The sequence below is a fragment of the Bombus flavifrons genome, chromosome 10 (genome assembly GCF_040668555.2).
Source record: "Bombus flavifrons isolate JBK064 chromosome 10, iyBomFlav1_principal, whole genome shotgun sequence".
NCBI classification, from domain to species: Eukaryota; Metazoa; Arthropoda; class Insecta; order Hymenoptera; family Apidae; genus Bombus; species Bombus flavifrons.
The window spans coordinates 13,968,729-13,995,839 of NC_138451.1; the positions used below are offsets into that span (position 1 = coordinate 13,968,729).

At 42.2% G+C, this 27,111-nt stretch overlaps 1 protein-coding gene across 14 annotated transcripts in view; it reads right to left on the bottom strand.

Moving 5' to 3' along the window:
• Positions 1-27,111, bottom strand: part of bru3 (CUGBP Elav-like family member bruno 3) — a 561,536-nt gene that overhangs the window by 85,103 nt on the left and 449,322 nt on the right. For 9 of the 14 annotated variants that reach the window (XM_069122364.1, XM_069122351.1, XM_069122353.1 and 6 more), the window contains exon 1: positions 4,543-5,185. The exons of the other annotated variants lie outside the window; for them this stretch is intronic. In XM_069122364.1, coding sequence (XP_068978465.1) covers positions 4,543-4,593 — 51 coding nt within the window. In that variant the 5' untranslated portion in view covers positions 4,594-5,185. Of the gene's footprint in view, positions 1-4,542; positions 5,186-27,111 lie in introns of those variants that run through there. 14 annotated transcript variants of the gene reach the window in all.

Here is a 27,111-nt window from a genome sequence, read left to right on the forward strand (position 1 = left end):
AGATATCAGGATACCTTACAGTCTGCTCACCCCAATTTATGATTGATGTATTCTTCTTTCCATTGTGAGCTCTCCACGTATAATTACATCCTGTAGTACTCCGATTTTGTTCATTTTTTCTTTCTTTCTTCATCAAGCTTATTTTACGTTCAATCGCTAATTCATTAGCCCTCCCTGGAGGAATAGAATGAATTTAAAATAAGGAAAACCGAAACAAGACAAAATAGGAAGAGAACATAGTATACGCATAAATAATAATATTCTAGTATTTCGGTGCTTAGTATATATTTCTTCTTTTTCCTTTATAAAATAGACAATATCCGAAGTTGAGAAAAATATCGAGGCACGAACCATAAGAAAATGATAAAAGTTGCGCGAGTACGAGTCAAAGTCGGGAGTATGATCTGGAAGAGGCGGTATGATAAAACCTGTTTATCGGCACTCTTAAGTTGAGAAATCAGCGGGCGCGGCGGCAGAGGCATCGCTGGGTTCGAGTTAACTTCAATAATTTGCCGCACGCGTATCCAACCGGAAACCGTGCTCCGCGAAATCTGTACCCGCGCCTGTACCGCTAATACAGCTAATTTGTCGACTGCTCCAAAAGCAAATGCTCTTCTCTGTTCACGTCGGATGCCACAGAGGAGCGTAGCGGTTCGAATTACCTTCTAGCATATTACGTCTAAACGGATTCTAGCCGAGCTAATTGGTGAATTAATTGAAATTCCAAAACGAATCGAATCATTTAAGCTATCGAATTTCGACGAGCGCACGCTACGATTTTGTTCTCTTTTTAAAGAACCAATCGTTGCTATTTCTGCACGCGATCAATAATGGAACGTATCTATGAGAACGATCATGAAAATCATCGCCCGTGTGAAAGAGAGAGAGAGAGAGAGAGAGAGAGAGAGAGAGAGAGAGAAAACTCTCCTATTGTTTCAACGGTGACAGTATTGCGTACAATTGCCAAATGAATTTGCCCGTCATATCGCACGGTTAGCGAGTTATCAGCGTCACTTTTTTTTTGATGCTGACAAACAATGTGACTTCGGCCCAGTGATAACTCATATTGAAACCTGGGTTACGACGCAACGTGGTATGAATAAACACGCACCTGCGTCCAAAGCGCGTTCGAACATTGCCTGGCTGTCTACCTGTACGCTAGCTTGCTTGCGTGTTTTCATCGTGATTATAAATAGGATTCACGTTTTATTGTCAAGCGCGAAGTACGCCACGATTGAACGTAACGTTGTGTAACGAACGCTAGCTATACGCGAGTATAGCTGAGGGCGTCGGAAAATATATGGTCAAAAAAATGCACGCGTTAGCCTGATTTAACGTTACCGACGGTAACACGGTTTATCGGGGAAATTATTTTTTCACCCAGCCCATCGTTTGTGTCGTTCTTCGTTTAAAGGAATTCTAATTTTAACTTCGATCTAGTTTCTTCCTGTCCGTATATTTTCGAATCGTTCAAAGTGCAAATGTTCGCTCGCGCGATAATACTTCCAATGCACGACGCTATTTTAAAATTATAATGTGTATTTCGCCACATCGGTATTCCTGTAATTAATAAGAATGCAATAATTGCCGGATATAATTTCTCTGTTTCATTATTACGTCAATATTAAGCGCTCTGTTTAATTATTCCTTGTCGTTCTTTTTCTATATTCGTAACGATGAAATTTATAATTGACATAAACAATATTTCATATTTGTAGCGTTGGCAGCTTCGTAATTGCAGGTGGCATTATACCTGCGCGAAAAGTCGGTCAGTGATACAAGTAAAAAATTAAAACGTCGGCTAATCGTTCAACCGTTTCCTAGATACACGAACCAACCAAAAAATACGTTATCGCGTCTTCCCATCTTAGCCAAAAAGTGTGGGCACTTATGCTTCACGAAGGATAAAGTCTTTGTGTATATATTTCTTATTGTTGGTCGTGTAACGAGTAACTCCGCTATGTTCACGAGAGAATATGATACACTGTTTCGACATCGAATTTTTTACGCAACCACGCCTCTTCGGCACGAAACACCCGGTCGCCTGCCTATCCAATTTCTCACTCCTTTTTTTTATTCGCCTACCCCCACCCACTCCCGATCACTTTTTTCCCTAACACTCTACAAATATTTGAACGCCGGCTACAGCCCCGCCGAAAGAGCATTCGAGTCGAGTGAGCTTTCGCGTCCCCAGGCCAATCACCGTTCACCGATTCTAATCTAAGCCAATGCCTGGGTGCGCATTAAATGTCAAACGTTATTCGTGCCTCTGTTTCGTGATGCCGACGGCGACGACACCGATCGACGTCTACGTCGATCGCGGTATTGTTGCTGGTGTTCTGTCAGACAGACGGTCGAAAACCACCGACACGACTTTCACAAACGTTTAACGCTGCTTTTGACATGGGCCCGTTTTCATGTATGCGGTTCGCGGCTTACATTTGCGGACCTCGCGCTACCATATCATCTAATTATGCGGTGAAACGTAACTGATCCATCGATTCGTGGAACAAAGTCACATAGATTAGCAGCTTTAAATAATGCACAACAAAATAACACGCGTGTCGTTTACGTATACGATTGTACGGGAAAATTATAGAATCGATGGTTTGGCGTGTGGTAGCGTTAAACTTTTCGCTAAAATTTTTTCGAAGAAAACTAATATACACGTTAGAAATAATCGATCGCGTTAAGAATTAACGTTGTGACGCGTGGTTCCCGAAATATTTAATAAATATCGATCTATATTGTGGTACACGTCGCATTCGAGCCCGGCACGATGGGTAAGTTGGAGAACGGGTGGTCTGGTTTTAGGATTGATGAGCCAAGCAAAGCAGCGGAGCCATGTGGCGAGCTACATTACCACGGCGTTATGCGCTGGCACATTCACGTGTGCTGCTGCATTAATTGATGTACGTCTCTGCATCAACACCGATCCGCCTTCTCGTGAGAACCCGTCATGTGTTCTGTTCAACGTTTCCGATACACAAACGCACACCATACATATAGGATGGGCAACGTCAACGCGAAGGAAGCTCCGATCGACAGGAAGACAGGTAAATGGACGCGAAGCCACCGATCGAAGGTACATCGTTTATCCGAGATAATAAATTTCGCTCGGCAACTAGGTCGCATATTACGTGAAAACGGCATATCCTCCTCTGCGCTCCGCAACATCGATAGACTATGCAAAATCTTCCCAACGATTATTTATCGTGTTTTCTATTTATAGACCGTAATTGAATTTCGAAATTGAGTCATAGATTTCATCGAGATGTGTTCATATTCGGTGAAATATGACGGTGTTTATAAAAAATCCATATTTTCATACAAAATTGATAACACAGCGATAGATAGAAATTTCTTTGCTTCTGCAAGTTAAAACGTTGAATCTTTTTCGATATAGGTTCTCAAATGGTTGAAACACAGGTTAGTAAATTATAGAAAAGTTCCGCTTCAAACGTCGACGTTCGTTCGTTCGTTTATACGTGCGTATTACTACGCGTTGCCCTCGATGCAATAGTTAAAATGTAGGGAGTACATTTTACCGTGTGAAATAGCCGAGAACACGAAGGGGAACGAAATTACACGGAGAAACCAATACCTTGATTAAAACATCGAGAAATCGTTTGGCACATCCGGCAGGAGCGCCGGAAGTTTCAAGTTAACGGAGGAAACAATTCATTTTATCGCGTTCCACTTGATAAAAGTCGAAAAAAGGAAGAGTTGAAAATCCCTTCGTAATAGGTATAGGATCGATCGAAGTTGGATTTAACCCCGTTATCTGCCGGTTGATAAAGACTCGCGGGATTCGTGAAACACGTTGAAGCGCAGACCGGAACGTAGACACGCCCGCTATCGAGCAGCTGCGTTTCTTCGCGTGCGCTCACACGTACGCGCGCCTAATGCCCTTCGACACGTATGCGTGCACACGTGTACACGTGCATTCGAGCTCAGTACGTATGCAAAAGCGGGGCGAGGAGGTACTATTGTAAACGTTCCGCGTACAGCCTGTACAACATATGGGTACATATAACGTAACGGTTGCGCATATGCCGCCAGAAATAACCGCGCGTAAACAGACGCACGAAAATCTTTTACGAGTTCGATGCGTGAGCGAACGAGCGAGCGACCGATATAAAGAGGGCCGGTGCATGAAAATTCGCGGTCGCTCGTAAACTCGCGTAGATCCATGTATTTTCGTACCCGTCTATCGGAACGTCTATATAGCCGGAATCGGCACCTCGTTTTTACAACCGTGTTACGCACTTTCTGCGTTAGCTTGGTACGTTGTGCCAACGATTTCGTGACTAGATTCTCGATGCGTTTAGGAAAACACAATATTCCAAGTATTTTCCGATTTCATTCAATAACACGGTGCACCTTCGTCGAATTATCGCCAAGGGCGAACGCGCGATCGCTTTAATCTTCAAGAATCTCAACGGACTCGTTCGTTCGTAGAAAATAATCGATCTGATTAATTCAATCCCAGATACATTGGTATAATTTGCATTAATTTGCACGAATAAGATTCTCACTCACCATTTGTAAGTCGTTCCGACGCGACGATACAACTTCCACTATATGAACCATTGGTGACAGTTTCGGCTCGCGCGTAAACAATCTCGCAAAGAAGAACGAAAACAAACTAGGCGATATCTCGAGATGAAGTACACCTCAAGCCCGCGATATCACCGAAAAATTAGTGAGATCTATCGAATAAAAGCGTAGTTCACTGTCGTGTGCGACGACACGCGAGTACAATGCGATGCGACGCAACGATCACGGCGCAGGACGACACGAACGTATTTAATTCGTCGCGCATCCGCGCGCCTCCGAGAATCTCCGAAGCGTCGTTTTATATTGCACGTGTTTCCGCCCGCGATTTTCCACTGCATGAAAGGAGAACCGGGTTGGCAGCCTGTCTCCGTCCGTTTTCCACCTTCTTTCTCTTTTCTTGTTTTTTCGTGCACGTTTTCGCCACGATATTCCGCGAACACGTATACGAATAAAGTGCGCGGGCTTTTCGCGCGAATGTCCGGGGAATATGTGTGTGTAGACGTGTGCGTCTATGTACGTACGTGGTGGAGCGTCCTTTCGGGATAGAAAGAGAGGGACAGAACGCGCGACGAGAGTGCGAAGGAGACGGGAAGGACAGAGCGCTACAGATAAAACCCCGAACGCAGCTCGTCCGCGACTGATTCCCCAGGCCTACACGCACCCTCTAGTTTTCTCCCTTTCATCCCCCACTACCCACCCTCCCGGCCGCTATCCCCCTTCTTCCTTTTCTCTCCCACCCTCCTATTCCCTTCTAGCCTCTCGCCCATCGCCCCTCTGCGACCCTGTCGGCCCTTTCTCCTTCCGATGTCCCCCTCTTTGACTCTACGCACCCTCTGAGAGAAAGCTCACGCACCCTCGTAGCAGCCGATATATGTCCTTCTCCCTCTCTCTCCCTCTCTCTCTCCCCCTCTCTCTCCCTCTCACTCTCTCTCTCTCTTTTCTACCTCCTGCCGTCTCTTCCTCCTTCTCGTTTTCCGTCTGTCTCTCTTATTCTGCTAGAAATCCCTTGCTATCCGCTCGTCCAACCACCTCGCCACCAATCTCCCCCCGCCTCTTTTCCCTTTTGCTGCTTCTACTGTTTCTGTCCTTGTAATTCACCCTCTGTCTTCCTTCCTAACTGAGCCTTTCGATTCCACCGTCCTTCTTCTTTCGATCGTCTCTGTCTATCTCGTCTTATATCGATGAAACCCCATAGTATTTGGCCAATCAAAGAAGCGCGCGGGCGCTTTCTAGGACCCCATGTTGGTGTCCCCGAAAAAGAAAGAAAACCGGGACACGGCCAGGCAAGCGAAGGCTTTCGAAGGTACTAAGGGTCGGGATTCTATCCCTGGAAAGGAGGTATACAGCTATGTATGTGTGTCTCTATACACAAACACACATACCACGTGTACATATATATATATATATATATACGTGCATGTCGTACGCGCAAAAGGGAGACTCCGACCGAAGCCGTAATAGGAAAACGTTCCTCGTGGCTTAGGTCTTCTTCGTGAGATGAGATGAAATGATATCTATTAGCACGGATCACGACGGCCTCCGATGCGAACAACTTTCTTAGCCGAAGACATTGTTTCGACTATTTTCTTCATCTTTAACAATTAAAATAACCATTTCGATTTCAGTTATCCTTCATCCGTTAGGTTTGTCGGAATGTTTCGTCGGTTTTGCTATCCTTAGAACTATATCACGACATGTTCGTTTTCTTTGTGAACTGATGTACAATAGTTCGTATCACGTTAGGTATGGCCATACTCCATCTTTTTGGTAATTTATTAACTTTCTTTGAAAGCGAGAACGTCTCGCAGAAAGCGAGATGACAATCAGAATCTCTACGATAGATTGCTTCACCGCGAAAATACGGTTTAACGTACTTCGAAAGCAATAGAATTGCTTACTGCATTATTGCTTTCGAATCAATGACTTGGTGTCAATAAAGCTTCAAACGAACAAAGTACAGTTTTCACGTTCGTTCGTTCTGGTGGCAAAGTGTTATCAACGTAACTCAACTTGGATCGCAAGAATTTTAGAAATATTGAGATTTTGTTTGCAAAACATCGAAGAACGTAGAAGTAATCTAACGAAAGAATAGGAAATTTCAAACATTTAGGATACAAATATTTCTGTCGTGACGCGATATTACGTTTTTAAAGAGATTTACCTATCTTGAAAACAATGTTTCTTTTACACCATTTAATAGAATATGCACGTATCAATATGCGTGTATTCCAAATGGAACAAAAAATATCGGGGAAATAATTTTTTTCCCTCGCCGATAGGACCCAAAAGAGAAATCGTATCGACGGCATTATGACATCAGAGACTAAAGCTATCAACAGATAAGCAACGTCGCAGAAAGAAACGTTGGACGTAACTTTTCCATTCTATAGAACCAAATATTCATTTAGTGAACAAATTGATAGATGGATATTCGTTATACGGTTCCTGCAACTTGAGTAGATAGATTTCGGGTAAACTCGTAAGGATCGTATCGCGACAGCACTATGAGCATTAAAATAGAATATACGAATTAATGCTATTTTCTAATTTATACTCCTCCGCTGCTATCACTTGTAAGAAATGAAAGAATGAGAAAGATTGGTCGGTGAGGCGACGTGTTATCTCGAAGCGAAGTTATTCGTTTTACCGAAGGTCATTGAAATTTCCCTCGTTATCGGTGTGATTCCGCTGGGAGATACGTTTTCCCGTGAACTGGGAACCGTATAAGGAGATAAACTCGGATCAGAACGCAACGAAGGAAAAGGGAAATATAAAGCACGCGAATGGAGAGGAAGAACGCGAAAGGACCTGCAGTTAACCTCTCGACTCCCGCCCCCCCTCTTGCCCCGGGATTTGTTGGTCCAGAAGGACCACTCGTACGTACATTCGCAAAACTCTCTACCGACTTCTCCTCGCTACCCTTTTTCTCCGCCCTCTTGGCATCTCCCGTAGCTCGCGTTTTTAAAGGGCGCACAAAAGCCACCGGAAATTGCTCCCGGCTCTTCCGACGTTACGGACGTTCTACGCCTGTCTTTCTCTCCCACAGCTTCTTCGTTTTCCTTCGTCCTCTGCTGTTCAGCAGCCAGTCTTCCTTCTCTTCTGTTTCTCTGCCCTTCTTCCTCGTCTTTTTTCCTCCATCGACGATTTCACGAGTAGATACCTACTGAGGCGGCAAGAGCTCCGATAATGGCGGATTTGGATAGCGGCCGTGCTATGCCGCTTCTGCGCCAATTCGGCCGTAGATGAAGCGTGCGGCCTATGCCACGACGAACGATCCACGAAGACGAAACTGGCTTTAACGAAGCACGATCTCGTTCAAGTATATCGCGCGAAAGATCTGTCTATCAACGTGATACATATCGAATCGTATCGCGCCAACGGAACTACTTCCAATGTGATTTTTTGTTTGTCGCAGGATTGTAAACCCTAAAATTTAGCGCGAAATCCTTCTCTGTTTCGCATGCTGACAACTCGTCGATTTAATCCTACGTTTAGTGAATGTTTCGACCAATTATAATAGGGCAATCCGTAGAATTGGTAAACGATAGAGGAAAAACGTGTACGTACCTAGTATCAATTTTGAGCGTTCGCCTCGGTATAATTAACGCGTTATCGCGAGCTGAAATCTTCATCGTATTCATTTATTCACCCTTCCGTTCGTTATTCGTTCTTTAATCGCGCGATGCAAAAGAACTGGAATATTATTTTCGCGTTCGAAAATTACTTCTTTCCCTGTAACAGTGCAAATTGACTTTATCAACGGAAATATCAATGAGACGCAACATCTTTCGAAACTGTTGACAAAATATTTACTTAGCGATAGGAGAGAAGATGGGAATAGGCAGAGAAAGGGACCAAAGTGAAAGTTGGTAAGGAAAACTTGAACGAACCAGGCCGCGTTGCTTTTTGATGACTTCGGGGAACTTCATCTCGAGAAGATGAGACCTAAAAAGGACTTGGAAACTTAAATGTTGATATGGAAAGTAAGAGATCTGGGGCGTTATGGATTAAGCGATCAATCCCCTTGGGGGATGACAGACAATTTGCAACCGTGAAATATGACAGAATATGTTTCATCACCTTTCCTCCATGTAATAATCTTGGTTATAGCTCTCGTACGATCTAGTACAACGCCGATTAAATGAAATATAAATTTGTCTTTTTAAAACCGTTGGTTTAATTCGCTTAATTCGATAGAGGACGAAATGGAAAACGAAGCGAATGAAAATTACTGTCAACGAGTGATCGATTCTTCATCGTCCCAAAATATTGACCGATCTCTTTATTTGGGTATTAACGATGTTTCGAAGATGTATAGTTTAACAGTTTTGACAAGCGATCGATATACGTATAAGCCAGGAATATGCGGACAGAGAATGGAAGGTATATACATTAACTTAATTAATCAAGAGATATTTATATTTTTCGCGTGATAAAGCTGATCTTGTTGACAGACATCCGTTTATGTCGACGCAGACACAGGTTTCGTGATATTTTTTCGTGTCATTGGAGGACAAACGTTCGAAATACACGACGCCTCGACTACTACTTACTTGCTCGCACTAACTGGATAGAGAATCCTGTGACGTAATCGTACACGATCGATTACGTCACTGGGTGGCAGCTCAATGCGAAGTCGATCGATCTCCCATAAATTACGGATGATCCTCCACTAACTATGAGACGTCCACTCATCCCCTATCAAGCACGGCTCGCCTGTCGAGTTGCGGGTGCAACGACTAAGCCCTCTATCTGACCCTTCCAGACCCTTTTCGTCTCACGAATCTTCATCGGGATCCACTCGGCTATGTCATACGCATTCGTCCTAATAACTGGTATTCGCGTCTAAACCATTTGTTCGGGCGAAGCCTAAAAACCCAAGCATTGAGATTCTTTTCGATACGAGTTTTTTCTTCCGTTTTATTTCTTTTCATTTTTTCCTTTTAGTTGATGGTTCGAAAAGGGATAGTTGGAGATATCTTCTCGACACGTACGATCCATCATAGCCTTGTAACTGATAGAGATATTTGCGCATAGCGTTGCTTTACGTTTTTGCAGGCAATATTTCAGAAAAATTGCAGTTTGAATCGCGGTGTCGAGTTTGAAAGTATAGCACCAACATCATGACTTTTTTTCCACCCATTTGTCACACATATACGTCTACCATAAATCCTCGGTTGGTGGTCAAATTGCGCTGAAAATTATGTTCCGTATAGGATGCGATTCCCAGGATAATTATTGAATTTTTCAAAAGCTCCGGGGAACTGAAAAATTGATACTTTCCGAAAATTGATACTTTCCGTGATAGATCGTTCCGGCGTTCGAAAAATCGCGTTCGAATACGTGTACGAACTGCCAAACTGTATCGATGTGGCGCGACAGTGTGGTAAATGCTAATACAGATATATCGATGCAAAGGAAGTAGATTTTAACGTTCTCAAGGGTGATATCGATTCCGTATAACCAGAAGTACCAGTCTCCCGAGGATACTGTAAAATCTGATCACGAACGATATTATCACGATACGTATATCCGAGGCAGATATTATTCATATACCGTGTACGCTTGTAAAGAAGCCACGGGCTATGGTGAATGTGCGCGTGGACTCGAGGCAACCCTCGTCGCTAACTCACGAGAGATCCTTTTACCGCGTTTCCCGGTACCCGAGTCCGCGATTAGCGACCCTCCGTAACTCGTTCCAGGGTACTCGTTCTACCATTCCTTCGGTCTATGACTCTTCGATGTCCTTCGTGCTACCCCGCTTTTCCCGATTCCCGTCTTCTTCGCTTTATCACACTCTTCATTCGAATCTCTCTCTCCTTCCTCATTATTCCTTTAGTTCCCGTTTTTTAACGAGCACTTTATCATCTCCTTTCATATCGACAAATCGCGAGTGCTTATTTTTTTCAACGTTTCTCGGGATACAGTGTTCATTGACTTATCCCATTCGTGTTACTTTTCGTCGAACTTGGCGACGTTTCAGGAAAGCAAATACCTACAACGGCCTACGGCCGTTTCATATTTTCTTCTTCCGTAAATAATGCAGCATCGGTATACATGGATTTCCCTTTGTTTCGTCCTAATACGCATTTCATAATCTCGAGTTTCAATGAAAATAAACGGGCGAGAACGGATCTTGATTATTCTATTTCTGTTCAGAGAGAAAGCGGCTGATTAGCCATTTATTCTGAACGAATACATTAACCTGTTGAAAGACCAAGCTCGAGCATCGAGAATACTGCGTTTTATCTCAAAAGCCAGAAGGCAGAAGTGGAAAGCATCGATTACGATTGAGCTTCAGCCGGTGACCGACCGATTGAACGTCGAAAAAGCGCACCAGGGTAGAAAGGTAGAGAACGTTTCAAAGGGGAGAAAAAAATTAACAGACGCCACATGCTTCAAGGGTGGGCTTTAGGGAAAAAGAGAAGGGGAGATCTATCGAAACCTGGATCCAGGTGCGTTAAAAGTTTGGCAGTCTGTATGAGGTGGTACAAGTTTTACGCTCACGTATTTGCAATTAATAATATTATTTGAATAATTATTCTTAAAAATATCTGCCTATAACGACCGAAAACTTATCCCTATTCATATTTTAAAATAAACATTTTCATAAGACAATTTAAAAACAAGATATTTTATACGTAATTGTATTATCCGCATAAAATTATACACATCGAATCGAATCACAGAGAGATCAGAGCAAAATTATTTTCTATATTACGCGATCGTACCTCTTCTATCGAAACTTATACTGAAACTACTACGATGCGAGCAGAGCAAGGGTTTCTGGAAATTCTATTCTCCTCGGAAGAATAGTCAGACTTCCTAAATTAATTAGGCTAAGCTGTGGTCTCGTTCCTTTCGTTTCATCCCCCAGATACTAGCGAGTATTGGCTATAAATAATGGAATTACGTAACTGCGTCACCATGAGGGGAGAACAAAGAATCATTTCGTTCCGCTCCCACTTTCTACCCTACTTCGATCTCTCTGTGTCGTCATGGCGTTTTACGATCTTTTCGTTCTGATATTATTTTGAAACACAATATTACACGCTTTAAAATATAGCACTAGGCATGTTTGGAAGATTAGAAGGAGGGCTAAAGGAAAATAACGTTCTGTTCGAGAGGTTTTGGGCTATCTGTAGATTCTGCATTTCGATAATTCCGATCGTCGTTCCTATTGTCGACGTTCTCGGCGTATTGTCAACTAAAATGAGCGTGTTACTTCTTAGATGAGACTTAACAAGCTATGTAATCGGCTTCTTGTACAAAGTACGTTAAAGTACCTTAGCATTTCCAAGTTCTTGCAGATGGCAAGGAGAGCTTAAAAATCGTAGTTCCAACTTCTTTTTCTTTCTTCCTGTGGAAAGTGCTTTAACGAAAGACGAATATTCTTCCTTCGTTTCCAAACGACAATGGTTAATAAAGCGTAATACGATATCTTTTGTAAGTGTACAATGAATCACCAAAGTATTTTTGAACGTTTACAATTAGCCTTGTCTCGTTACAGTGCCGATGAAATACCAACAAATTTATACAATATTTTTCGTAAGTGTGTAAATACTTTCGCACGTTGTCGGTGAAATTAGAATACGCAGATTGTATTCAATCTATTATCTACATGTTTCGCGAAGTACAATCTCTAATATCGATCAATTTATCGACGTTAAACGCTATTAGCTATCCTATACTATACTCTGATTATACTATATATAGTATATATACTGATTATACTATATATACTATATATACCATATATGGTATAATCAGAGTGTTAGTCTGCGGCTTTTAAATATATCGATTAGAATCTAAGGCGAATTCGGCTTTATTAAGCACCAGGGACGTAATACGAGAAAACATATGGCTTCGTATTAAACGATACCGATACCAACTCTAATTTCGAGTAAACGCTAATCTAATTAATACAGATCACGCAAGTATTTCATCACGGCCGTTCAATCTTTTTTCTAAACGAATACAGATCCTGATTATTTTTCGTTGAAACGATTCGCAAAGATAAGATTGCGAGCCAAAATTTAAAATAGAGCAATGTTGTAGCAGAGTGAAGTGATTCACAGTTGGTCATCAAAGAAACGTATCACAGACGTATCGTTGTTTGTTCTGTGTTATCGCGAACAATTTTTACCGTTGATAATGGGAAGGAACAGGAAGCCAAACATTTGGGTTCGGCGTTAATTTCGTTTTACTTAGCGATTCCGTCAGCTTGGTGAAAATTGCGAGCGTCGAAGTTTGGTCAACGTTAACGTTACATCATTGTCGTTGTAATTAAATTTTTATACTCTTTCCGATAAACCGACAAACGAGGCCAATCGATCGCGGACATCCGCATATAAAAAATGCGCCACGTTGTTTCCCCTGCTAATGATGCGTACTCACGTGTAAGCTTTATTACGTGGCATACACTCGAATAAATTGAACAAAGAATCGATAATTTTCAAATTTCTGCCTCCTCTCCTTTAATAACTGCATCCTATTTTGCAGTCCGTTAACTTGCATTGCTCACAGCTCACGATTAGTTTTCACTCGACCATGTAAACAAGATAATTATAATTTATTAACTTCCCTTCTTACAACGTAGGCTATCAAGTTGACCTGACGCTATGTATACATAACACGCTATGTAAACCGTATATTCGTACATTCACTATTTTCCGTCAAACATAGAATAACGATTTTTATCTTGGGTACATTTAGAGCGATTTCGAAGTTGACGTCTTTATTTGATTAAGGATCGTAGCGCGCCTGGTTGAAAAACATAAAAAAGGAAAATGAGAGAATAGAAATAAAACGAGAGAACTCTTTATATTCAACCGTAAAAATCGTGCTGGACATTGATCGATTTTTTTACATCTCGAAAAACTCGCGCTTCTTGAAAACCGTGCATTGACATCAAAGCCCCGGCGCCGCGTGCATGCAGCTTGCACCAGTCTAGTGTTAATTTCTCGTTAACCGAGAGAGAGAGAGAGAGAGAGAGCGACCGAGAGAAAGAGAGAGAGGTGATCAGTTGTCAGTGACAGCCGGACGCAAGGGTGGTATTGTCGAGGTCGCGTGGCACTAGGGTCGCAGAAGTGGAAGGGATAGAAACGGGAAAAGGGGGTTGCTGCTGGGTGGCTTGAACATTGGAGGCTGCAATAGGGGTGGTTTGACAAGTCCGATTGCGCAACTCGGATGAGATCTTATCGGTGCTCGTGACGAACACTCGGGTTGCGGACAGAAGGGTGGAAGAATGGCGAGCAGTTGCCGAGGTGGTTCTCGACTTGGGAACGAGCTGGTCAGCAAGCAGCGTATCGAAAGGATAACGGAAACGAAGGAACATCGAAGAGGGTGTTCGTGTAGCCGATGGCGATGCAGGTGATGGTACACCGATACCGGTGGCCGCGGCAATGGCGATGGTGCTTGTGCGCCTTGCGCTGTTCCCGCGCTGAATTATTGAGACGCCACCAGATCGATGTCACAAAAGGAAAGCGGCCGTGCGGCTTGAAATGACGGGCTTTCGCGTCACTCATACATTATGCACGAGGCCGCTTCTACGTCCTGTGAGCTACGTGTATTCGTGGGTTGATACACAAAAAAAAAAAAGAAAAAAGAAAAAAGAAAGCGTCGTGTATCCCCCTTGTCTACGAGCGTTCTCCCCTGCTAGCTTTCTCTCGTGATTACGGTGGACTCTAGTCCAGGCTACCAGGTGGGAGGAAGACAAAAATGGCGGCGAGGTCAGGTGCTATGAAGGCCTTTGTCTTTTTTATACGCTTGGTGGATGGGGTGAACGAACAAGGGAACGGCAGGTTATTGTACAAATAATAATATCGCACTATCATTGTGTGACTATAGTTCACCTTGTACACTTACATCGCTATCGGTAAATAATTATTTCATCAATGATATCGTGATTATCGTTCGCGTAACTTTTTCCTAACATCGTTTATCTGATCGGTTAAGGTGTTTTTACGATCCTTGTATTCGCTTTGTTCAATTTTAAATATTACACAATAAAATGTTTTTGGTAAAGGAAAATCAAGATATTCTTGAAGTTTATATCAGACCGTGAAGTTACCATTTAACTTCCTAGAACGTGCTTTCTTTCCTCTTTTATTCGCGTATTACAAGTTGGAAAGTTTTTAATCTTATTAAAGAATCAGAATTCTGTAAATCGTTCGTTCCTGCACACGTCAACACAATGTTGGTTAAACGCGCCTATCGCAGATCGTTCGAAAAGGATCAGTCGAGTGTTTAACCGAATTGTAAGATCCATTAGGTTGGAAAATGCAAAACCTCTGCTCACCGATGCAGGCATAATACTATATTCCTCGTATTCCCGCTTGAAAGCTATTGGAGTATGAAGGAACCATCGCACGGAAAAAGGAAGAAAGAACAAAGGTGCATATGGGTTAGGTAATACTACTATATTAGGATTATGATAGATATATTCTTGACAGAAAGAGTAATGTAAGAAAAGCAATGCGTATTCACGTGTATGTAGCATACTCGTACATGTTTTCACGTAACGTGGATCGTGGAAAATATTTTACAATGATACGAAGGCGCGATACAGGAAAAGATTAAAAAAGATCTTTCGTAATACACTGTAATGCATAAAGTAATAGATTTCTATTGATAGGCATTACAGTATACTGCAGCAGAATCCAAATTCCCAACCTGTGTGTCGCAATTCCCAATGGTAGCAATATGTTTTCTGGGGAATCGCCATGGTTATTTTTACAAACCGTATTTTGTTTGCAGGTTATAGAGGTTGTAACTGTCTAGGTTCTAGGTTTATTACGATGGATCGAAACTGTATCTATTTGTGGAGAACATAAAGCGTTCTTGGGCTTTAGTTGTCAAGGTTTGTTCTTCGTCTATCATAAAATTCGATAGATATCGAACAAACGCTTTTCTAGCAGACTCGTTCGATGATTCTTAATACATTGTTACTTTATATCTCATTTAACCTCCTATTTTCGAATGTTGCGATACCATCGAGACATCATTGCAAAAATGTAATCAAAGTCTTCCCATGGTAAACATGGAAACGAAAGTTTTTTCCCTCCAGGTTTCACATATAAAAGATACATTTTTTCAGTGGAACTTGTTCGTTCACCTTATACGTTGTATAAGAAAAGTTTTCGAGAAACTTTTGTATGAACTCAGATTCGTTTAATTAAATATGATTTCTTCTTGTGCTTGGAATCATATTTGATGAAACTCTCTCTCTCTCTCTCCCTCTCCCTGCAGAATAATAGTTCTTTAGCCAGAATTAAAATGAATATTTTAGTGAAATGTTTTTGCCTCTTTAAAAAATGAAATACGTAGAAAGCACCGAATACATATATGCATCTGCGTTAAATGCATTAGTTAATACATTATACATTAGCGAAACGATAGAGCTTAATGCGTAAGTTTTAATACGAATCGAAACCAGTGAGTCTGTAATAAAAACTTACCGAAATTCAATATTTTATATCTTAATGGTTTCCTCGAACGCACGATCGTTTCACTTTCACGAAAAGGCACTTGCCCGTTTGCATTTTATCAACCACTCGAATTTGAGCCTCCGTTGCTATGGTGACGACATCATTTCACAGACTAAATGGAAAATCTTACACTCACCTACTTTGTACGTAGCTGAGAGAGGCATAGTGGGATAATGGGCCCGGGAATAGGCCTGTGGAGAAGAGAATATAGGGAAACATGTAGAGCGTCGGAGGTAAAGGAAGAAGCGAGGGTTGTAGATATCGAGGGCAGCTGATATCGACTAGAGGGACACATCCACGGGGTCTGCAGCCAAAAAGAAAAAGGAGAAGCATTATCTTATGTAATATTTACCCTCTCTCCTACTCTTGGCAACGTATCTTCCTACTACGTGCAACCTCTCATGCTCTTGCGAGCCTTCTTCAGCCGCACCTTTTTCTACTTGCTATACTTGTATCTGTTGCATTGTCGTCGCCATCGCTTCCACGATCTACGACCTCGTATCGGCATCTAACAGCAGTCTGCGTATCTTTTGTTTACTCTACGATAGCTATCATTGATCGTTACGTATAGTAGATTCATGGAAATTCCAAAGAATATGTCCCTTTCTACGTGGCATTAGTTTCGGTTGCTTAAATATCGCCGAATTCCTTCGGGATAACGTAATTTCCAATCGAATTTTGTACGAAAGCTGTGTCAACCGCGGATAGATACCAGATTAGAATCGTCGTCGAAAGTAATTCTTCTTTACGAGTTTACACGCAGAGAATCGCATGGATGCTGTTTACGACAATTAATATTAATGTCGCGTTGTTGTTTCAAGAATAACCTGTGGTATATAAAATTTTCAGTCCGATTTATCATTCAGTAAAGAAGTGTTCGTTATTTCAAACGTCGCGTGTTTTCATTTGATATCTTTTGCATTTGTTCTACGATATTCGTAGGCACGTACATTTACTTGAATCCTTTGTTGGTAAATTTAATCTAAAATCTCTTTAATTCTCTACTTTATAAACGCTTAACAAACCTCCCGAATGCTTTTATTGGTACTTGGCACTAGAAACTTTTGAAACTGCGCAATCTGTCGGAAACTATGCAGGTATTATCGCGACGTTACAATACCTGCGAGCAGCAGATTTCCGCGTTCGTACTTAACGAAGCATCTGCTCGTTTAAATGTCAACTATTACTCCGACCGATGCATTAATCGTATACACAGGTTGAAGATAAACGACCGTGGCCATAAATTTTATTCAGCCACAACCATGGCTAGCTCTAACTGGCATCAATTACGATACTGATTAATATACTGGATTATTTATCGTATTCGTCCGGTCTGACTGCTAATTATAGAAGTAAGTTATGTTCGGCAGACGAAGCGAAAGTAAAAGGGTGGGGCGAGGGTGGTAAATCTAATTGCCGTTCGATACTCTGGAGCTGAGACGCTTAATTCTGTTCCCTCGTGTTCTGTTTTCATAGCCGCGTCACAACCCTACTCTCGATCGTGTCCTTTTTTTTTTCGACCCTCTCCCTAGTTACTTTGCCGTTCCATCCAGCGCGTCGCGCGCGGTAATCAGGTTGGCCCTTAATGCCCGTGAAACTAAATAAAAATGCAATAGAGCGTCCCTAGGTTATCGAAATCCACTTTCCCGCGACGCAGTCAGCGAACTGCGTGCTGTGATATATCGATTCGTCCGCTTTGGACGACCGATGACCAACTGAAAAACACATTGACTAGGGAATCGGAACCGCGTAGGGATCGTGTTCAAATAGAAAGCTCGACCACGGGACGAGCTGCCTTCGAGTTGTACTTACATCGTTCGTCGACCGCGTTCTACAAAGTTCTTCGAAAAAGCTTGACCGAGACGTTAACGGTATACTGGCGAGGTCGGTGAACGGTTAAACTTTCTGTCAAAGAGAGAGGCTTTTGAACGAACTCGATTTAGAAGTGGAGTCAAAGCGTAATATCGGACCGGGAGATTTCGATGTTGGAGAGTGCAGAGGATAAGTAAAAGCGATCCAAGTCGACGCGGACTTCGGCGCCATCGCATTCTGCCATTTCCGCGGACGTATATACATAACTTCGATCGAATGGAATTTCTAAACGGTGCTTTGCTCACGCGTAATTGCACACGAAGAAGAAACGCTTGAAAACAATTACAAACTCGACACTTTTTACTTCTCACATTTTATTTATTTCGCTAGCTGATATTAAAATTTACTCTTGCTGGTAAACTTGCTTTTACATTTGTACGTTTTTAACGAAAGAGAAATATACGTCATGGTGATTCGAAGGAAACAAATTCGAATCCGTAATTATTTCACTTCTACGACGAAAAGAAACGTTTAAAACGTAGAACACCTTAAGAATCGTATGCGTAGCTTATTCAAATTATCGCCAGCCATTTGTCTTCCTAATGAACAGCTAAATGCGAATATGTGGCTCGTAATTTGTAGTCGTGGCTAGGTTTGTCCCGGTATCAGGAGAGGCAGGTTTCCCGGGACGTTTATATGGTATGGTAGCCGGCAAGTACAATTTGCACGCGGTGACGGAAGATAATGGCAGCGTCCGGAGACGTATTAAAGGTGAATTGCGAAAACAACGGCTAGCAGCCAGTCCCATAACTCGTCGGTAGATGACCGACGAGCTGCGAGAGCTCCTTCGGGTGTCGTTGACCCTTGAGTGACCCAACGTGACAGCCCGTAACGACTGAAAGAGACCCTCCGAGACTTCTCTTGATGAGGGTCCAAGATGGATGCCTGGCTATATTTCTCGCGTCCTAGAATTCGCGACTTTTTCGAAACTTCGACGAACGTCTTCTTCGTGGTCGTAGGACCGAGAATGCCAGGTAATACGGCTTACGTTCTATCGAAACTTTCGGTCATCTCATTTTTGTTATGGTGACGTAGCGCGATTCTCCTTCCACGGTGGAAGTGATTCAAACTTCGAAGTTGCTGGAAAAATGCCCCGATCGTCCTTGCGTTATCGTTTTAGATTTTTTACATTTTCGCGCAATTTCCAATTAACTTATCCAACTTTGATATTTAACCATCGCGTAAAATTTTCACGTCTTCATCTCGATAACTTCTATTTGCCATGTAATCGAGTATTGACAAGATAATTTACTTGCAACGTATCAAAGTATCATTTTAGAAAGTTTACTCTTATTCAATTGCATTTCGCTTTTCTCGTGACACACCTTTTCGTTATTCGGTTCGTCGTATTAAAGCGTGAGTACCTGCTTATGTGAGAAAAGAGTCGCGCGTATTCGACCACTAGACGCGTAAGAGGCCTGTGAATTTTTTGAGACAGTGGAACATCCGTCCTTGCATCCGCCGTCGGGTCACATCAAACAGTGAAACCCTCAAAGCGGGCTCTTTCGTGCTCTTTCTTGCTTCTTTTCTCTCATTATACCGCCTCCTTCGTTTCCTTTTTTTACGCCCTTATCAACCGTGTCTTCCCTGTCGTCTCTGTTTTTTCAGCACTGTGTTAAGTGTACATTACGACCTTCATGTACGCATTAACCGTAATTTCAAATTACACCCTTGTGTGCACTTTCTACTTGTCGCCACTCGGCGACAATTACGCGCTACGTACGAACGGAGAAAGGAGAGCGACAACGTAAAGTTTCCTTTTGCAAAGTATGTCGTGTGGCGCCTTTGTTACGCGATATTAAATACGCGCGTTTCAGCCAACATTAGAAATGAAATTTGTTACGGTTATTTTCCTACGAAATACAGGCTAGAACTCGCAACGACAATAATTTTTTATCGCGCTATTTTTTGTAATTTGTTTGTTTATTGCGTTGAACTATCTCAGAGACCCCGCTGCCCTCCTATGAAAATAAGCAATTATAGTTCCGCGGTTACTTAATTTTCAATCAGGTAATAAGGCAATACTCGATGACCCGAAGGCATATCGGCGCCTCTAGCTAACATAAACGAACTTTCCTTCATTACCTCTTTGAATATTCAGGAGTTTCGCGCGTGCCTGCGGCCATTTGCTAGAACTCAATATGTTTGGCAATATGTAGATAGTTCTATAAGTATCGATGGTGCTTAAGGGATATTGCAATAAGTATATATACCGAAAAGTATAGGCTGTATAATGCTATACGATGGAACGGCACAGTCGTAAATTCAGGGAATCAAAGGAATCTCCCAAATACAGTCTTGGCTTGATCAGGACTCGTTGTCGAATTTCACGGAAATTTTATAATCGTAGGCAAGAAATTTTGACGAAATATTTCGAAATGTCGGGAAATCGATATACAGGGCAACGGCACGTCACGCAATCGACCCGAAACGATAAGTTTTCAGGGAGCATCGTAACTTCGATCCGACACCAACCGTTTCTCCGTTCTCGTTTGTTTAGCAATTTAACAGCTTAGTTACCATTTCTAATCCGACCGAGTCAGCGACGGCAATTCTCTTTACGAGTAAAGTCCGCTGGGAGAACGTGCATCTTCCTTTCGCGCCTAGCTCTTGAATAGCTTACGAAATGGAATACCGGTGTACAACTTAGAAAGTCATCGTGAAAGTTATTATTTCGTAACATCGAACCGTGCTTGATGGAAATGCATAAATGTAAATACGCGGACACCGTGATGAATTACGAAAATGGACGTAAAATTCAATTTGCGAACAATATGGAATTCGGCGTACGTTATGCGGATCAAAATGTTTCCATCAATTACTCGGCGAGTGGGAACGTTTAATATATCTTTAGTTTTATGTGTATAATTCGAATATATGTAGATGTAAGAATTCGATTAGCGGTCGTGAAATTTCATTGGCTGAAATGAAACTTTAATCGTCACGGTTTGTTCGAAACATCGTAACTTCGATCAAAATAATTTGCTCACGCACGATTCTATGCACTTTTGTTTGCCCTTAAAGACTTATAGAAATATATTGCGTAAGAATATCAATCAAGCTTTTCGTTAATATCGAGTTGCCAGCACGAACGATAGAAGCACTATCTATATTATTACTGGACGAGGTGGACCGAATAGATAGTAGGGTCTTTCAAGAAACGAACAAGATGTACTTTCATCGAAAAGCTATTGCGTCGGAGATGCTTTTAGCGATCTAATCTTGAAAGGTACTGCGAGTTTCAATGTTCCTGCAGACGACACCACAACGTCATACAGGTGTCGCTAAAGCGGCAGACAGATAATCCAAAGTATCGACGTATCGTCCCAGGAGGACACATCGCTATCAGAAGGCAATTCATATTAAAGTCCCGTGGGATCGGTTGGGATTGGTCCGGTGAATCTGGGGCAGGCAGTTGCCACATTGAGAGTCGTAAAGTATTCGAAGAGAGAGGTGATCCCGAAGGTTTTCAACCTATACGGGAAAAGCCGAAGGCAGTTGAGGACGACAGAAGGTAGAGAAGACAGTTCTATGGGTTGGCTTATCGCTTGCGAACAGGCACGCTTTTTCCTCCGGCTCTTTTCTCGCTTTCCCTCCTTCTCCTTTTGTCGCGGCTGCTCTCACGCCTTCGATGTCATCCATTCTCTTCTGCATTATTCTTTTCTAGCCTGTTTCTCCTCTTTCTGTCGTTACGCGCGTTTTCGTCTTATCTGCGCAACGATGTGACAATACTTTGACCGTTTCGATCCTCAGTAGGTGTGCGGGTACGTCAATTAGTAATATAAAAGTGACAAATTCGACGTTTATCAATATCAACTATATATCGATGTCAAAAAGAATATTATCCACGAACGATCGAGTACGAATATTTTATGCTATTTCTTCGTATTGTACGTTTTCCTAGGACAAAAAGACCCGAAGTAAAGGACTCGATGGAAAGGAAAGTTGTTGTTTATACGTGATATACGAAGAATAATTTATTGTTTAAAAGTGGTGGAAAAATAAGAGTGGAAACGTATCAACTGGAAATTCAGAAACAAGAAGCCGAAAACGAACGAAGAGGGAGTTAAAAGGGTCACAGAATTTAGTAGGGACGTAGCGCTGCATAAGTCTTTTCTTTTCCTTTCATCTGAGAGAACAGCGTAGGCAGCAGCTATTACTCGAGGAAAGAGGGAGGGAAAGCCAAGGGGTGGAAGTTGGGAAGGAAGGACGTTTTCCAGAAAAATAACGACTCTAATAATCTCGGTAGGCAGGTCGATTTCTCCCCGCCCTCTCTTTAACTGCCCCCTTTTCCCTGCAGCAGTCGTTTTTCGGAATCGCGCCTCCCGTGAAACTGTTTTTGGGAAAAGTCTCCGTGGCTTTTCTTCCTTCTCTCACCACCGTCTTTCCTTTTCTCTCGTTCACGCCCGGGGGAGATACTCGCGCCCAGATATTTCGAGGGTTTCCCATTTCTACCCCCGGAGGCGAGGAACATGGAGCCACGCGAATAGGGATTGAAACGAGCACGATTCGCATGGGGGAGAACCTCGACCTTCTACCAACCTTCACCCGGAACTGCCGGATAACATCGATCCGAAACATTCGAGCGTGGGTTGACTGTATCAACGTGCAAGACCCGGAAGAGAGGAGAAGAGGGTCAATTATCGGGGTTCAGTACCCCAAATGTCTCCTCTTTTCTTCCTCTCTTTACGTTCAGTTGTAACGCCTGCGTTCTATGATATCGAAGATGTGCCGACTTTCTGCCTTCCCATTAGGCTCGTTAGATTTAAGTCTCATTTTTATTCAGATTTAAGTTTCGTCGCCTTATCGTTATCGATTCCGGTGAACTCTGGTCGAATGTTAAAACACACGGCAGTTACGTTCTTCCAATTAGAAATAACAATATCGGTTCAAAGTATTCCATCTTATCTTATTTTACTTGCGCTTTGCAAATAATTAAAAGGAATCGCGTATCGGCAAAGTCGGCATATCGCAAAAACAAATATACGCGTAATATTAACCGTTGGTTCGGTCGTGGTGACTTAATCTTCGTCAAATTTACAAACCATTCGATCTAATTATTAATCCAGCGTATTTGCGTTGCTCTGGACATAGCGCGATCTATCGAATTCCTCGATTGACAATCGGCCATGCGTTCGCGTTTCCGATCACCTCGTCGCTTCGGGGAAACTGGCGCAATCGGTAATTATCGGTAAACGTCGTCGTAATTAAGTAACGCACAGTTCGCGACTACGAGTCGAAGTCGTTGGAACAAGACGTGCCGCGGCTTTTCCCTATACGAGTCTCCACAATTCTCTCTCTGCATTTTCTCCGATTTCCGTCTATTTTCTCGTAAAACGTACTCGCATTTTTTCCCACTCTTCTCCGTGTTTCGTCTTTTTCGTCGTTCTCTCTGTTCGTTCGCTCATTTCCTCCCGCTATTTCGCGTAGTTGCTCTTTCTCTTTGTCTCTTTATCGTCCGTGCTCGCTCTATCCGTCTGTTCCTGTTGCTCGTAGAAATATACAGGCCTGGAGGGGTCACCGAGTAATTGGTTTCATTCCCATGGAGACAGGCCTGTCCCGAGTTCGGACTGGTTCCACAGAATCCTGGAACCTATGCCATCGGCACGGCCTGCCCTAGACGATTAAGTAACGCACTTTCCACGGATAATTATGTAGATGAAGCCGTTAGTTATGATAACTCTGGCAAGGATTACCGTGTCCCTCTCTCTTTCTCTGCCTCGAGTTATCTTCTCGAGGAGGAACAAGGGTTTGCTTCGAGATCCCGGAAAGATTTACCCTTTTGCTTGTGACACTCGTATCGCCCAATTTTACGTCACTTTAACACAGACGTCTGCTCAAATTGTTTAATTCGATCAAAGAATGTGATTGAAATGAAATTTTAGTAATGCAATTCCTGGCTGAAGAGTCGACGACGACGTACGATATCGAAGCAATTACGCCGATACCCGAAAACGTCTTCCTGCATTAACATAATTTTATTAAATCGAATCGGAAATTTCATCGAGCCGATTAAATATAATTAGCGCGAACGTGGAGATACAAGATATTATATGAAATATTCAAACAACGATTAATCCTCTAGTAAACATGGAATTTAATAAACATGGAAAGTCATGTATTTGCGCAGTGGCTATCTCGCGCAAGCAGGTGCGAATGTTTATATACTTGGGTAGCGGTGACAGTGCCCATCGATATTCAAAACCGTCATTTGGGTGTAGCCGCTGTTGTCATTTGGAAACAATTATCGCGCTTTCTCGTTACGCTTAATGCGAACACAATGCCAGGGACACATCATTTTGTACCGTAGTGGTTTGGAAAACTAGATAACACGGTGCGTGATGCACGATCATAAATTCCGATTTTATTAGTAAACGTTGTATCCGCTCTACCCTCTCCGCTTCCCAGGACTTTACGCTATGTGTACCGACGCTTACGCACGCGCCCTTATATTTGCCTATGAATGCTTCGTATTAATTAAGCACCGAAATGAACTTCATGATAACTCGCTTAATAAAATGTTTGAACGACGTTCGCGTTGATCCTCGGGTTAGAATTTTTAGGTTGAAATATCGATTTGCCAAATATTTTTAATCAAAATACGTTCCATGTAATACATTTATTCGACGATCAATCGATAACCGTCAGAAGCATATTTTTCTGGCCCGTGTGCTTTCCGAAATATTTAACACAGAGCGTCTTGCATTTTCTCTTACGTCAACCAGAGGATATATCGTTTCGGCGTTATACGAATCACAAGATCACGTTATGGACAGGATTCGATATTTCTCAGTTCCATGAGTTTGTGTTTTCTCCTAAAGCCTAGTACGTGAGCTCGTCTTAATTGCGAGCGTGCGGCTCGTGGATTTAAGGGTGTAATATTAAGGACGAACGTGACTGCTGACCACACTTCGTCGACATCCCCTTCTGGATCTAGAAATACCGTTGCTTCCCTATGTGAGACCTTCCCTCATCGACCGCAAACACGTAGCTGACAAACGCGCGAGAATAAGCTTTTATCGTTTCTCATTTGCATTTCTTCTATCTCTTGATCTATACGAACGTTTATCATAAAGACTTCACCCTTAATGAATAAAATATACAGGTCGAACTCGGTAGTTAGAACTACCGAAACGTTTTTCTTACACTTTTTTTCTTTTTCGTTTTATCCGTCGTTCCATCGGTGATATAAAAATATCTTTTTAAATTATAGCAAATCTACTACTTATAGTCTGTTATTGGCGAAAACACGAACATTCCTCTTTTCGTATACGTTAATACCGATTTTCTTACTGAATCCATAGTTTCTGAACCCACTGGTTAAAAGCTCGATGGTAAAACAGCTTATCTTTTTTATTTCATCGCTAAAAATAACCTCTTTCTGTTGATAAAGAGCAATCCGATTATTCCATACCTATAGATTGTGTCTTTCTATAATATATTCCGGAATAATCAAATTCATCTATTTACATGAGAGCATAAGAGCGCCTCTATTCTCCTTCTCTGGATTCTTTCCCGGGAAACCAATAAATTTCACGAGTACCCATAAAAAATGAAAACGAGAAAGCAGGGTCAACGTTGCTTATTCGATAATAAAATTTGTTTTTTCAGTTTTTTCGCCACTCGTATTCCATCCCTATTTTTCCCACTGTTTCTTGTTTTGATTCTTCATTCCTATCTACGGCACGTTCGAAGCTGTCGCGGCAGGACAAAACTAGTTTAGAATTCATACAGCTGACATGAAATCTGAACTTTATTAGGCGTTGCATGCGTGCTCACTTCGAAACAAATAGGATTCCCGATTGGTAGCCGATAGCAGCCGCGCAGTCGCGCGACCGCGTCAGTTCTCCCTAAAAGGACACGCCGCGCCGCACCACGCCATGATGTTTCGCAATAACGACGATTGTTTGTACTAATTATTATAAGTCACGTACCTGAGTTTCGTGTTGGTGCACGCGTCGCTGCATATAATTTAATCAGTCATTCTCAAATGCGACATGATAAAGCTTGTTGATTGTACTCGCTTGGTATACCGACGATTATTCTGTAGGTTTCGTTCGAACGTTGTCCGACTGTTAACTTGGATGCTGAACGTAAACAATCGCATTTCGATTGTTCTAGAAACAACTGCAATTGCTATCGCTATACAAGTAATGTACACAAATACTCAAATGACATTTTTGGGGTGTACACTAATGTACAGGGTCGATGAAAATCCATTTATCATCTATTTTCTTTTATTATATTCGTTTTATTCTGTTATTAATTTAATCAGTATACGAATATACGATTTATCGCGACATTTTCTATCATTCGATACGTACAAATTTCCTGGCATAGTCAAGTATCGAATCACTCGATGCATATTTCTCGAAGAAAGACGAGTATTCTATTTTTGTACTTTGAATTCTGGCCGGATTTTATAGCACGCTCGATCCTTTTTACTCTAAGGAAATACGAGCCACTTTATCTTGATACGCGCTCCATTTCACTCGTGCACGCAGCCGTATCCCCGTGTTATCTTCGGATTAAGAAACAAAGCCGTGGGTCTGGAGTATGGATTTTCTTCATTACTGTGACAGCGCATGATATACGGAATGTATTTTCCTTTATGACATTCCTACCTCGCATGTACGCGATCCGTATTAACAAGCAACATGTTTAGTTTCGTACGACCACTGATTTACGTCCCATTACAACGGAACGTCGTGTTTGAGATTCGAAAAGCAACTTATTTCGAATGGCAGCCAATGTGTTAATAAATGATTACATTTTATTTCTTCGAAGACACGGATGAATCACCGTAAAGAAACGATCAGCGATGCAGAATCAAAAATATTCCATGATCAAAAAAGCTGGCATCTTATTATTTTCGATAGGGGAGGTTTTATCGCAATTTGATTCGTTGGAAACTTTCGATACTCTGCCGCTTCCCCCGGAGAAAACGTTCGCAGATTCGGCGAAAACGTTGTCACGCGTCCTTGTCCATTGGTCGTCCGGCTATAATACAAAGTTCCGCTGGAAACGGAAAGATATTCCACTCCGGTCGTTCACTTTGCCCGAGTTTTGTTCACCGGAGGAATACCGATTTCCGGCGCGAGGAAACCACCTTCTTTTCCTGCGATTTATATAAGGTTGGCTACGAAGTTTGCTTTTCTTGAGACGCGTGGGAGCGCATCCGTAGAACTCG